This window comes from Suncus etruscus, chromosome 20 (genome assembly GCF_024139225.1).
Source record: "Suncus etruscus isolate mSunEtr1 chromosome 20, mSunEtr1.pri.cur, whole genome shotgun sequence".
In the NCBI taxonomy this organism is placed as follows: domain Eukaryota; kingdom Metazoa; phylum Chordata; class Mammalia; order Eulipotyphla; family Soricidae; genus Suncus; species Suncus etruscus.
In genome coordinates this window covers 465,258-480,063 of record NC_064867.1, presented here as the reverse complement: position 1 = coordinate 480,063, position 14,806 = coordinate 465,258, and the positions used below count along the sequence as shown (strand labels likewise).

Below are 14,806 nucleotides of genomic sequence, written 5' to 3'. Positions count from 1 at the left end.
GGGAGGACCTACAAGGTGGCCTAGGCCAGCCGGGGCGTGTCCAGCAGCTGGCCACGCCCCGGCCACGCCCCTCCTCCCTGGGCTCCTCCCGGGATCCGAGCCGCCTGCAGCTGCTGCTGCTGGGCTCAGCGGAGGGGAGCACTGTCCTCGGAGCAGCCGAGATCCGGGGACCCCAAAGCACCCCAAGCCTGCGAGGAGGAGAGGAAAGTCGGGCGAGAGTCTGTCCTGGAGCCTGGAGCCGGATCGCCCAACCAGGCGGACGCAGCAGGCAAGGCAGGGCAGGGTGGGGAGGGAGTGCTCCCTTGTGGGGTGGACCCGGGCACAACAGCTTTTTTTGGGGGGGGGGGCATGAGCCGGCAGAAGCCCCTAGAGGAGGGAGGGATGTCCCTGGGATGCCCCAGGGCCAGAGGCGGTTGCTCCTAGCTGGCCACTCCAAGTTGGGTCACCACGGGGTCAGCAGCTTTCTTTGCATGCAAAGAGATTTGTTCTCTTGGGCCTTCGGTGTGGACGGGAAACTGCCGGAGAAGACCTTTTCCCTACCCCCACCGGCACCCCAAACCTTCTTTCCTTGTGTTTGAACAGGTGAGACCAGAATTGGAGCAAGCCCAGCTTTGGGCCGCCTCTTAAGTGAAGCCTGGCTGATTCCTGTGTGTCCCCCCCACCCCCAGTCTGGATTTGGAGGACATGAAGGTTTGTATGTGTATGTGGGTGTTTGTGTGTGTGTGTGTGGGTGTTTTAAAATGATGTAAGTTTGTCCAACTTGGAAGCCAGGCTCCCTGCACACACGTGTCTTCTCTTTCTCCCTCTCTCTCTCTCCCTTGCAGACGGAGGGGAAGATGTTCACAGTCCTGACACGCCAGCCTTGTGGACGAGCAGGTTAGTAGCTCCTAGCTGCCAGCCAGGATGGTTTTTGTCCCATCTGCCTGTCTCCCCCACTCCCCAGCCCTGAGAGGGTGGCAGGGGTGGATGGGGGTGTGTGTGACTCTGTGGGTTAAGACTCCCCAGCTTTCGCCAGCGGGATCCCTCCTCGAAACGTCATGCTTTGCATCACAGCTACGCAAAGAAACAAGGACTAACATGCATGTTTGGCCTGAATGGTTTTTCCGGTTTGCATAATCCATTAATTGGGCCCTGTGTGTTTTCTTTCCCTTACCCGGCCATGTGTAAGTTAAGGTTGGCTTCGGAATACGTTGATTTGGGGGTGAGGGGTACAGGATCGTGTCATGTGGCTTCTTCTCAGTGTTGCTGGCACAGCACCAGCAGCGTCCCCCCCTTCACCTCCTGGGTGTTTTGTTGAGGTTTGCAGACTTGTGAGCTCCTGGGCACTTTCTGACTCACCCAGGCACCCACGCTCACATGCACCCCTAACATACTTGCGCCCGTGTGCCTGCTCACCCCTGGAGCAGGTGTGTGTGTGTGCGTGTGTGTGTGTGTGTGTGTGTGTGTGTGTGAGAGAGAGAGAGAGAGAGAGAGACGCATGTTCACATGCACCCCTAACACACTTGCACCCGTGTGCCTGCTCACCCCTGGAGCAGGTGTGTGTGTGTGTGCGTGTGTGTGTATGCGTGTGTGTGTGTGTGTGTGTGAGAGAGAGAGACCCATGTTCACATGCACCCCTAACACACTTGCACCCGTGTGTCTGCTCACCCCTGGAGCAGGTGTGTGTGTGTGTGTGTGTGTGTGTGTGTGTGTGTGTGATCCACGCTCACATGCACCCTAACACACTTGCACCCGTGTGCCTGCTCACCTCTGGAGCAGGTAGGTGTGTGTGTGTGTGTGTGTGTGTGTGTGTGTGTGTGTGTGTGTGTGTGCAGTTGCTTCTGTGGCAGCCTCTTCGCTCCCAGGTAAGCACCTTGTAATCACAGTTTGTCCAGCTCTAATGACAGCACAGCTCCAGGCGCTGTTCCTGAAATGAATGAGACGTGGCTCAGTGCACTGGCTTGGGAATAGGCTGTTCTGTCGGGCCAGGGTTTACTGAAGGTAATCATAGCTTTTTTAACCTGAAAATTGCTGTAGCACAGCGGGTGTGGGAAGCCAGCCTGTCGCTGTGGTTAGGAAATTGCTTACAGCCCCCCCCCCCCCCCCCGTTCCTTAGTCACTCCTCGCTCGAAATTGGACTTGATTTAGGAGAGTAGAGACAACTCTATCATTTTTTTTTTTTTTGGTAAAAGAAATGTTGTACCTAAAGAGTTTGTTTGACTTTGATTTTCAGATGTTTCAAAACAGAAAAGGAAAAACAGTGAAATTCTCACACATGTTCTGTAGTGTCACAAATACTATTTTTCTTCCAAAGGGCCGAGTTGAAGCCAGTAGATGACATTTTTTACCATGACATGGGAAAAAAGGCCCATAAGCCTTTGAAACTTAGGGCCTGAAAAGACCTTAGGGAAGGGTGCTTCTCTTGAACTTTTCTATGCCCAGCTCCAGTAGGGTTCCCCACACCTGCCATGAATGATTTCTGAGGCCTGCCAGATGTAGCCAAACAAACAAAAAAAACCTCTGTAACTTACAGTGATCTCTGGCGTTTTTGAAAGTTAAGACTTTAACTTTGCCTCCCTGGTCTGGTTTTTGGGCTTTGGTCCAGGGATCACAGACAAACACTTGAGAACCCCTCCCAGGCTTTTTGATTTTTAAATAATACATTTTTTAAACTTTATATATTGATTGCTTCATTGATTGATTGATTGGTTTCTGGGCCACATACAGCGGAGCTCAGGGGTCACTCCTGGCTCTGCACTCAGAAATCGCCCCTGGCAGGCTGGGGGACCCTACAGGTTTCTGAGAATCGGAGTCAAAACAGGCCACTTGCAAAGCAAGCGCCTTATCACTGTGCTATCTCTCCGAACCCTTACTTGAATCGCTGCTCACAGTTATAAAGTTGTTTAACTCAATTACAGTTACAACTTCCATCTCCCCTGATTGCTTCTGTGGCAAACATTTCTCTCTCTCTCTCTCTTTCTCTCTCTGTCTTCCTCTTTTCTTTTCAGACTGTGGTTTGTAACATCGTTACTGAAGGGGCATTACATATTATATATAACATCATATATTATCTAATATATAACAAGGATATTATGTTGTGTATATTGTCTAATATATTAATATTGTATGTATATCAGACACCATATACTAATATTGTGTATATTGTATTATATTAATATTATATATTGGTACATAATGAACATTAATATTTTATTAAATATTAATATAATGTATTATATAATATATGTGTATATATGTTACTTTACTCCTTTCAGCACCCAATTGTCCACTGTGATGATTTCCAACTATCATTGTTATAGTGGTTCCTTCTTTGCCTTAACTGCACTCACCTAGACTTTGCAGCAAGCTTTCTACTATGGACCGGTCCTCCCAGCCCTCTCTATTGTCTTTGGGTATTATCATGATACTATCCTTTTTTTATTTCCCACAGATGAGTATGATCACTCTATGTCTATCCTTATCCCTGTGGCTCATTTTACTCAGCATAATACTCCCCATATCCATCTCTGAATAAATAAATTCCATTTCATTTTCCTAATGGCTGCATAGTATTCCATTGTGTAGATGTACCATAGTTTCTTTAGCTACTCACTTGTTGTTGGACACTTGGATTGTTAACAAATTCTGAATATTGTGAATAAAGTTGCAATGAACATAGGAGTGCAGATCTTTTTCTGCATTATTTTGGGGTACAAGTGTGTATTCCCAGGAGCAGTCTTACAGGGGACCAATATTTAGGTTTTATTTGAGGAATGTTCATACTGTTTTTCAAAAAGATTGGACCAGTAGACATTTCCACCACCAGTTAATGAGAGTCCCTTTCTCTCCACATTCATGCCAGCACCGGTTGTTCTTGTACTTTTTGATGTGTGCCAATCTCTGTGATGTAAGATGATAGCTCATTGTTGTTTTGATTTTCACCTCCCTGATGATTAGTGATGTGGAGCATTTTTTCATGTGCCTATTAGCCATTTAAACTCCTTCTTTGAGAAAATGTCTGTTCATCCTAATTTTTGGATGAGATTATATTTTTTCTTTCTAATTCTCTCAGTGCCTTGTATATCTTAGATATTAACTGCTTATCAGATGGATATCGGGTGAATCATTCCTCCCAATCTGTGAGCAGTATTAGTATCCTGATCACTTTCCTTCAAGGTGCAGAAACTTGTTAATTTAAGATAGTCTCATTTGTTTATCTTTGCTTCCACTGCTTGGTCAGTGGTGTTTTATCCATGAAAATGCTGTTGGCTTCAGTGTCATAGAGAGGTATGCCTACCTTTTCTTCTATGCACTTTATAGTTTCAGGTCTAATATCAAGGTCTTTAATCTATTTATATTTGACTTTTGTGCACTAAATAAATATTATTTATTATATCTATTTTATTATTTATTCATCATATTTATTATTAATTATATTATTTATTATGTTTATTAATAGAATTTATTATATTTATTATAAATATATAATAAATAAATATTTGACTTTTGTGCATTAAATAAAGAGGTGCAAGTTCAGGCCTGGAGACATAGCACTGCAGCGTTTGCCTTGCAAGCAGCCGGTCCAGGACCTAAGGTGGTTGGTTGGAATCCCGGAGTCCCATAGGGTCCCCCGTGCCTGCCAGGAGTTATTTCTAAGCAGACAGCCAGGAGTAACCCCTGAGCATCGCCGGGTGTGGCCCAAAAACCAAAAAAAAAAAAAAAAAAAGAGATGCAGGTTCAATTTTAAATGACCAGTTACCCGAATGTCACTTGTTGCAGAGGCTTTTCTTGCTACATTTGATATTTTTGTTTCTTATTATTAGTATTATCAATATTAATTGATTGTATATCTGAGGATTTGTCTCAGGATATTCAAGTCTATTCCATTGTTCTGTGGGTCTGTTTTTATTCCAGTACCATGCCAGTTTTTTTGTTACTATCAGTTTATAGTAGTTTGAAGTTGGGGAAAATGATGCCTCCCATCTTTTTCTTCCCAAGGATTGCTTTAGCTATTCATGGGAGGTTTATTGTTCCATATGGATTTCAGAAATGTTTGATCTGTTTCTTTGATATATGTCATGGGTATCATTATAAGGATTTCATTAAATCTGTACAATGCTCTGGGGAGTATTTTCATTTTAAGGATGCTAATCCTACCAACCCATGAGCAGGGGATGTGTTTTTATTTCCTTTTGTCCTCTTTTATTCCTTAATTAGTGTTTTGTCATTTTCTTTGTATAGGTCTTTCACTTCTTTAGTGAAGTTGATTCCAGGTACTTGATTTTCTGAGGCACAACTTTGAATGAGATTTTTTAAAATATTTTTCTCTTTCATAGAAAAGCAATAAATTTTTGCATATTGATCTTGTAGCCTACCACTTTACTGTGTAGATCTATTATTTCCTTCTCAGGCTTTAGTGACATCCCCCCAATTGCTGTCACAAATGATTCTTTAATCTGTAATTCCCTGTGAATGACCCTTCATACACACAGGGCTAGTTCTGTGGAATAACTTTGCAGATGCCAGTCTGAGGTCATAAGTATTTGTAAGTTTTATAAATACTAACAAATTGCCTCCCATTGCAGTAGAGTTGGCCTTCCTTGGGGCAAGATAGAAGAACTAAGGTTTCGATAGGCATTTTGCCATCAGAAAGTGTCGATGGCAGCATCTGTACTGCAGAGAAATCAAAGAGGTGGGCCGAAGAGTTGGCAGATTTCATGGTGGACTTCACCAAGGATGAGAGAGCACTGTGAAGTAGCTGGTGGAGCTGCTTCTAATCTCCTCATGATGACAGACATGTATCCTTTCCTTCCTTCCTTCCTTCCTTCCTTCCTTCCTTCCTTCCTTCCTTCCTTCCTTCCTTCCTTCCTTCCTTCCTTTTCCTTCCTTCCTTCCTTCCTTCCTTCCTTCCTTCCTTCCTTCCTTCCTTCCTTCCTTCCTCTCCTTCCTTCCTTCCTTCCTTCCTTCCTTCCTTCCTTCCTTCCTTCCTTCCTTCCTTCCTTCCTTCCTTCCTTCCTTTCTTTCTTTCTTTCTTTCTTTCTTTCTTTCTTTCTTCTTTCTTTCTCTAATTATCTTAATTTAAACACCATGATTACAAATATGATTGTAGTTGTATGATTTCAGTCATGAAAAGAACACCCCCTTCACCGGTAAAATTCCCACCACCAATGTCTCAAGTCTCCCTCCTCTCCACCCCACCCCTGCCTGTACTCGAGACAGGCTTTCTTTCTACTTCCCTCATTCATTCACTTTGTTAGGATAGTTCTCAGTGTAGTTATTTCTCTAACTGCAATCACTACTCTTTGTGGTGAGCTTCATGTCGTAAGCTGGACCTTCCAGCCCTCCTCTCTTTGTCTCTGTGAATTTATTGTAAAAATGTCTTTTATTTTTCTTAAAACCCATAGGTGAGTGAGATTATTCTGCATCTATCTCTCTCCCTCTGATTTATTTCACTCAGCATAATGGATTCCATTATTTCATAATTTCATGACAAATTTCATGACTTCATTTCTCCTGACGGCTGCATAATATTTCATTGTGTATATGTGCAGTTAGTTCCTTTAGCCATTCATCTGTTGAAGGGCATCTTGGTTGTTTCCAGAGTCTGGCTATTGTAAATAGCACTGCAATGAACATAGGTGTGAGGAAGGGATTTTTGTATTGTATTTTTGTGTTCCTGGGGTATATCCCTAGGAGTGGTATAACGGGATCATAAGGGAGCTCAATTTCCAGGTTTTGGAGGAATCTCCATATCGCTTTCCATAAAGGTTGGACTAGACAGTATTCCCACCAGCAGTGAATAAGAGTTCCTTTCTCTCCACATCCCTGCCAACACTGCTTGTTCTCGTTCTTTGTGAGGTACGCAAATCTCTGTGGTGTGAGATGGTACCTCATAGTTGTTTTGATTTGCATCTCCCTGATGATTAGTGATGTGGAGCATTTTTTCATGTGCCTTTTGGCCATTTGTATTTCTCCTTTTACAAAGTGTCTGTTCATTTCTTCTCCCCGTTTTTTGATAGGATTAGATTTTTTTTTTTGTCTTGTAAAGTTTCGTCAGTGCCTTGTATATTTTGGATATTAGCCCCTTATCTGATGGGAGTATTTTCATTTTAATGATGTTAATCCTACCAACCCATGAGATTCTCAGGAGGTACTCCTTGCTCGGCACCTAAAATTACTCCTGCCAGTGCTCAGGAGATCTAAGAACCATATGGTATACCAAGGATTAAACCTGGATTGGCCACATGCCAGGCAAGTATATGTTATACTATTGCTCTGACCCCAAGAGGTTTATTTTTTTTCTATTTTAATTAATTTACATTTCAGTATAAAATTAATGAGAGACAAACTGAGATTTCTTAAATCCAGTGACTTTTCTGTTATGACAAAATTTATCGTAGTTCTGCCATTTGAATGTTTTGATTTATATTTATGCCATAATGTCTCCCAAAACTATTAATCAATATTTTAATCAAATGTTTTTAGTTAAAATAGATAGTATTACACATAGTGAACTAAATGACTTTTATCCTCAATTGAGTGTTCTTGACTATGTTTTTAAGATAGAGGCAATTTATAAGAATTTTTTTTTTTTGGTTTTTGGTTTTTGGGCCACACCCGGCGATGCTCAGGGGTGACTCCTGGCTGTCTGCTCAGAAATAGCTCCTGGCAGGCACGGGAAACCATATGGGACACCGGGATTCGAACCAACCACCTTTGGTCCTGGATCGGCTGCTTGCAAGGCAAACACCGCTATGCTATCTCTCTGGGCCCAATTTATAAGAATTTTTACAATGTAAATTGTACCTGAGAAGCTGGTTTGCTTTGATTTCCAACTTTTCACAAAATGCCTTTGAAAAGTTTGATGCATTATGACATGAGTATATACCCCACAATCCTATAAGATATAAAGTATTTTTTATAAATAAGTTTTTTGGCTTTTGGGGCCACACCCATTTGATGCTCAGGGGTTACTCCTGGCTAAGCACTCAGAAATTGCCCCTGGCTTGGGGGACCATATGGGATGCCGGAGGATCGAACAGCGATCCTTCCTTGGCTAGCACTTGCAAGGCAGACACCTTACCTCGAGTGCCACCTCACCGGCCCCTATGAATAATTTTTATTGTGATCAAAGAGAAGTACAAATCTTTCACAGCAATATTTAAGGTACATAGTGCCAATGACTTAGGGCCGTCCCCAACACCAGTGTTGTTCTTCCTCCACCTCTGTTCCCAGCATGCATCGCACACCAGCCCCCTTTGCCAAGATAGAAAGTATTTTTGTTAGCTCAGAAAACCTGCATGTTCCTTTCCAAGTGAATCCTGCCCAAAGCCCAGGAAATGAGTGTTCTGATTTCTGCTATTTGCCTCTTTGAGACCTTCACATAGAGGAGCTATTTCAGTGCCATGTAGTATGATTTCTTTAGTTTGCTGTTTTGTTTTGTTTTGTTTTTATTGTTGTTGTTGTTTTTGTTGTGCCACATCTCATGGTCCTCAGACTATTCCTGGTGCATTGCTCTTGGGAGTTGCTCCTATTGGTGATGGGAGGAACATGCAGTAACAGGGATCCAGCCCAAGCCTCTTACAGGCAAAAAATGTAAATTCTTTCCCATGGGAGAAGATGAGAAGTTGTTGGAAAGGAAACCTTTAGCTTCTGTTCTCTTTCTCCTACCTTTTTATTAAAAAAAAACCTATTCACATTTTCATTCACTGGGACCAGAAACTATAGTCTAGTGTATAGGCTGCTTGCTTTGCTTGTGACTGTCCTGGGTTTGATTCTTTGCATTTCACATGGGCCCAAAGTTCAACAGGAGCGACCCCTAAACCAGGCATTAGTCCTGAGCACCCTCTAAAATGAATATTTTTTCATTAACTCACTCTGGTTTATTAAGGTCCCATTTACCCTTTAGCTAGCTAATGTTACTTTGATCAATAACCCAATATGATGATTTTGATCTTGTATTATTATACAACAAACATAATTGAATCAGGGCTATTTATTTGGTTCATTATTCTTGTACTTACTTTTTTTCTTGCCTTTAAGTGGACTTATTTGTTACGCAGATTTTACATATTTTACATGCCCCACCTGTGAGGGAGCATGTAGATTGAAGCCCAATTTGTCTGTTTGAGAAGGTGCAGGTCAGCCTCCTAAAACTGTACTGCACAAAGGGAAATGGCACTCAGAATCAGTGTTTTTAAACATTCAGCGCATTTACATTTATTCAACAATAAGTTAATGTGCTCTGGACTTCAAAGGACTAATTCAATCTGAAGGACAGGACTGACCTATTTTTATTTTTCTGCAAGGAATTTGATTTTTATAGGGGCCTGCTGGGAAGCCTGGGATACTTCCTACAACATTCTTGCCTGGCAGCACAGTGGTGCTGGGGGGTTGCCCAAATGGCACCCAGTGGTACTCTGGAATGGAGAAGGAGGGATTGATAGCTTGAAGCAGGATAGAACTTAGAATCTCTCAGCTATCTCCCACATTCTGGGATTATTTGTAAATAAAATCCCTCACTTGCCTTAATAAGAAACACAACATTTTAAAGTCCACATAGAAACAAATGCTGTGACAAATCATCCCAGAAAGTACAAATAACATGCACTTTGAGAAATATCAGAAAACTGAACTATGCCTGTCTTCTTTGCAAGCACGTTTAGTTCTGCCTTTTGACTGGGGAGAAGGAGTTTAAAGGAGTGTTGGGAGCCCGATGACTGTTCTCTTCTCAAAGTGTAGATCTCACACCAGAAGTGACTTATGCACATGGATTTGAAACCAGTTCATGAGTTTTACAGAGAAGGTCAGCTGCCTGATTCCTCTTTTCCCAGTAAGGATCTTGTGGATTTTCTTATTTCAGGCCTCAAGACCTTCTCCAGAGTCCCAGCCATCATTACCTTGGTGGTCTTGCTGGTGAGCCTTATAGTGCTTCTGACAATTACAATCATCCAGATTCACCACAGAGAGGTCCTCCTTCCAGGACTGAAGGTAAAAATGAAAAAAAATAGGCCCCACAGGGAAGACAGGGGCCATACCATCAATTATTTCAAAGCCATGGTCAGGAAAGAAGAAAGTCCTATCTCCTTCAGCCAGTTGGAAGTGGTATAAGATCCCAGGAGAAAATTCTAGAGAATACTGTTGTCTAAAGCTGTAGATTAATGACAGACACCCTTCCAAGATGGAGTGATATTTCTCTGACTCCTCACTGGGTTGGTAGAATGCAAGACGAGTGCCCTATCCACTGTACTATCTCTTCAGCTCCATATCTTAAGACTTAAACACATAGAAACATAAAAAAATAGCTTGGGGGGGGCATAAGAGCCAAGGAATTCAGTCTTGTTCTCTAAATCACACATAGCATTTGATTTTGGCCATCTGATTTCTTCCTTCATCTTTCCTTTTGTTAGTACTTATTCAAAGCCTCTGTTTCTGAGGGGTTTGTGGTTGTTGTTCTGTTTTATTATGTTACTGTTTATTTTTGGTGGGGCAGCAGAGATCAAACGTAGGGCCTCCCACATACAGGTCTAGTGTTATACGACTACCCTGGCCCCTGAACTAAAGTGTTTTAAAACATAAGACACAAACTAATATTGTTTTGCTCTGTGAGTGAATTTGATCTGGCATTTTGAGGTCCCTTTTGTTTGTTTTGTTTTGGGGCCACACCTGGCAGCATTCAGGGGTTATTCCTAGCTCTGCACTCAGAAATCACTCCTGGCAGGATTGGGGGACCATGCCGGGAATCGAACTGGGGTTTATCCAGTGTTGGCCATGTGCAAGGCAAATGCCCTACCACTGTGCTATTGTTCCTGTCCTTGAGGTCACTTTTCTAAAAGATTTAAAGGATCATGGCATTTGCTTAATTTATATGAGATTGTACTTGAGAATCTCGGCCCTTTTGCTCCCTGGAGTAGTGATTGGGATATGTGGACTGGGCTTAGCTACAAGGAAGAGAAATGCACTGAAACGATGAAGAACAACCTTGACACTGCAAAGACCCACAGTGACTAGTAGGGTAGTAGTAGCCACTTACCCCATCCCTAAACCCCAGATTCCAGGGATCCTGGAGCCTGTGAGAAGTACCCAGGGATTTCAATGCTAGTATAAAAAGTGTGGTGCATTTTGGTATAGAAATGACAACATTTTGACATGTTGAACTAAGGGACATACATTTAAAAATAAAAAAATATTTCAGCCCAGCAGCTGAGTAGACTATATACCTCTCATGTGTGAGACTGGTTTTGAACCCTGGGTTCAATACTACAAACAAAGAAATAAACAGCCCTTATAAGTAATCCTTACACTCCTGTCTTAAGTTGAGAAGAAACTAAACTTACGTGGCCATCCATAAACATTAGCCGAGGCCTAGCAAAACAATTTCCCCAAGATCCAGACACAGAAAGCCTCCTTCTTCTCTAAACTATCACGTCACGATTGCAACCAAGAGTGCCATCATCTTCTCACATGTTGTATGCTGTGGTTCAATTTCATGAGCCTTTCCCTGAAGTCGTCTCAGTTAATCATGTGCCAACTATAGCAGGTGAGGAAAGCAAGCTCTGTGAGCACTTTGCAGATGAGGAGGTATAGGTTTGGCTGCCAGGACCCCAGTGAAATATCACCTCCTCCCATGTTCAGGGCTCTCTTTCTTTGCCTCCCACCTACTCTTGATACCAACTTGAGATGCAAGGACTGGCCTCTGGTAGGAGAGTGTGGCCTCCTTTTGCAGGAGGAGATATGGAGAGGACAGCCGGCTACAGATACAAGAAGAGTTGCTGAACTGTCCTCCCAGCTAAGCAAGCACAAAGCTAGTATCATTTTTAAGCCATAGCAATTTTGGACTCATATCCTGGGCCACCATATGTCAGGGGCTACACAGTGTCAGTTTCCCCTCCTGGGACAAGGACATATTGCCACCCAGAGCAAGGCTTCCTCTTCTAGAATATGCTATGCTGCCTAGGACCCAGAATCCAGAATCTATGTGCACCTCTTCCTAGGACAGACCCCCATCACTGGTTTGAGGGCAGCTACTGGCAGGCAGTAGAGATGAGAGGTTAGAGAGATCTCACAAAGTACACAATAAATGAAAAGAAGAAAAGAATTGTATACAGCTACCCTACATGCTACAGTCAACCCAGGTGCATGAGGCTCTTTACTCTGTGGCGTTGCCAGGGTTTGGGGCTGGAAGGAAAGAGAAAGAGTGGTAGCAGAGAGGGAGAGTGGAAGGAGAGGCAGGGCAGGGCAAACATCTATTATTTATTTTTGTTTTGTAAATATCTTTATTTGAGCATCATGATTACAAGCATGTTTGTAGTTGGGTTTTAGTTATATTAAAAACAAAGAACCTCCCCCTTCACCAGTTCAATGTTGCCACCACCAGTGACCTCCAGATTTTTAAAATATTTCTCAAGTTTCACAGTAAAAACTGCTCAGAGAAACCCCTACTTCTTTCCCCTGTTTGGGAAAAGAGTTTGGAAAGAGCTGAGTCTGACCTGGAAAATCCTGGATAATTGAGACAGATGTCTTTTACAGTGGTCGGCAAGTCCTGACTCCTGAAACGGCCGCCTGGCACACAAAAGAGCCACATTAAAAAGTGTAAAGAGCTGCATGAGTGCAGAAAAGAAGATTCTGGGCCTCCATGGGGGTGTCTATTGAAGGAAGGGATAATAGTTTAAGGCTCCTATTCGAGTGTGAGTTCTGGTCAAAACTGGGGGCACAAAATTGTCATTAGCAGTTGACCCCAGGATGTGGGGGTAAGGATTGGGAAAGTGAGATCTAGGGAAGGTGACCAGTGGGGCCCTGTTACCCAGAAGGTCATTCTGTGGGCACTTGGGTTTCCATCCTTGCAAAATGGAGCGGAATTCAGTCAGACTTGCCCTTCCTAGGAGCCACAGGGCCCTGAACTTGGGCATAAGTTTATTTGCATACCAACAGATGGGGGTGCCAGCTCTGGGATTTCCAGCCCAGTGTGGACTTTGGGTTTAAGTCATAAGGTACAGGGAAATGTGGGGCTGAGCGCAGCTGGGATAAGCTCTGAAGGAATGTGAGCAGCTACCTTATGAAGAGTAATGAACTCTCAGGTCCCTTTGGGATACTGGGCTTCCAGGAAAGGTTTGGAAGTGCCAGAAAACATCCATTACCAATGAGCAGTCAGTTCAAAGAAGACAGTTTTCCTAGCTCCAGACTCTTGCTCTCAGGCCATAAACACGGATAAAGATGGCAGGAAGTGGGGGATTACTGGCACAGAATGCCTTGTCCTCTGGGTAAATGAAACGTCAGAGCAAAGGAGTTTCTGAGAGCTTGGATTTTGTTTTGCAATGTGTGCTTGGGGTGACAGGAGCTGAGGGTTAAGGAGACATCTGGTGAATATGGTCTGCTTTAGTTTTCTTACCATGAACCTTGCTTGGCTTCCTGTGTGAATTGTCAGTGGGCTGTGAAGAGCTGCTGATCCAGGACAGATGGTAGTTTGAACCCCGGCATCCCATATGGTCCCCTGAGCCTGCCAGGAGCGATTTCTTTTTTTTTTTTTTTTTAAATTTTTATTTTTAATTATGAGAACAAGGGTGCAAAGTAAGAGGACAAGGTAAAGTTACAGTGGAAGGACAATCACCCATAACATAATTCTCAGAAGTCCCCTTGCTGATATATTAACTTTGAAATTTCAGCCAAAGAACATTAAGATAAATAACACAGAATCCATGTACAATTACTTTGTCCCTCAAGTCCCCAGATTGTAATACATTATAATATTTCTTAACAGTACACAAGGCAATCTAAAGCCATAAAACTTACGTAACTCCTTAAACATTACAGGCATAGTATTTTCTTACATTTCCATATACATGCATATTAGCTTAAGTTAACCTCAAATTTTAAGTGAGTTCTTTTTAAGGATTAGAGTTAAAGGAGCACAGTAAGAATGGTGTTAGAGTGGCAATTGTTGTTTGCATAGGCTCACCAAAATATGAGGAACATGGAAAGAAATAACCTTGGCCTAAGTACAAAGAGACCAGACCCCTGAAGTTTCCTGGCACAAGACCAAGTCTAGGCTCCAAGCAAGCTAGATCGTCCAATCCAATACATTGTCTGTAGTGCCAACACACTTTTATTTTTCACACAGTCTCTGTTGTTGGTATCATGTTTCTGTATTAAAGATCCTGGAATCTGCATATCTTACATTGAAGTCAGGACGTGGAGCATCCTCTCCTTTCACCTCACAATCAAAGGGCAATGCAGGGAGCCCTGTCCTGTAAGCCGGTCGTTGTTGTTGTTAAGTCTTCTCAGTGTTAAGGGAAGTCTCTTTTGAGCAGGTCGAAGTCTGAGCAGTGTAGGTCTTCCATGGTAGAGGATTGCTTCCAAGTGATGTTATAGACCAGCCTGGATGTTTCGTGGATGGCTTTCCTGGTTCAGGGGAGAATGGAATATGCCCTTTCTTCTGACGTCTGTGCCAGGTCGTTATGTCAATGTTCAGGGTGTAAGGTCCCTTTGCACTACAAGGTTTGTGTGTTCTAATCTCTATTAGATAGGATCTTATTTGTATTTATACTATTTTCCCATTTTAATGTGCCTATGCAAATAAGAAGCAATGCCACATGGTGTTATTGGCGCGTATGGGGGCCATAAGAACAATTACAATGATTCCATTGACATGATTCAATCATAAGCATTAAACTGGGGGACTCTTCCACCAAAATTCCTTGTTAAACAGCTCAAAAAGAGAACATAAAAAGTGGTTAGAATCATCACTATATAAGACAACATTTAGTAAGAATTATAGCTGTCAGAGAAAAAACACAAAATATTCTAAAGAAATACGTGTCCATTTTATGTA

At 42.7% G+C, this 14,806-nt stretch overlaps 1 protein-coding gene across 1 annotated transcript in view; it reads left to right on the top strand.

Moving 5' to 3' along the window:
* Positions 1 to 836: 836 nt before the first annotated feature.
* Positions 837 to 14,806, top strand: part of ENTPD3 (ectonucleoside triphosphate diphosphohydrolase 3) — a 49,467-nt gene continuing 35,497 nt past the window's right edge. Inside the window, exons 1-2 of the mRNA XM_049766406.1 lie at positions 837 to 876; positions 9,842 to 9,969. Coding sequence (XP_049622363.1) covers positions 837 to 876; positions 9,842 to 9,969 — 168 coding nt within the window. The remainder of the gene's footprint in view (positions 877 to 9,841; positions 9,970 to 14,806) is intronic.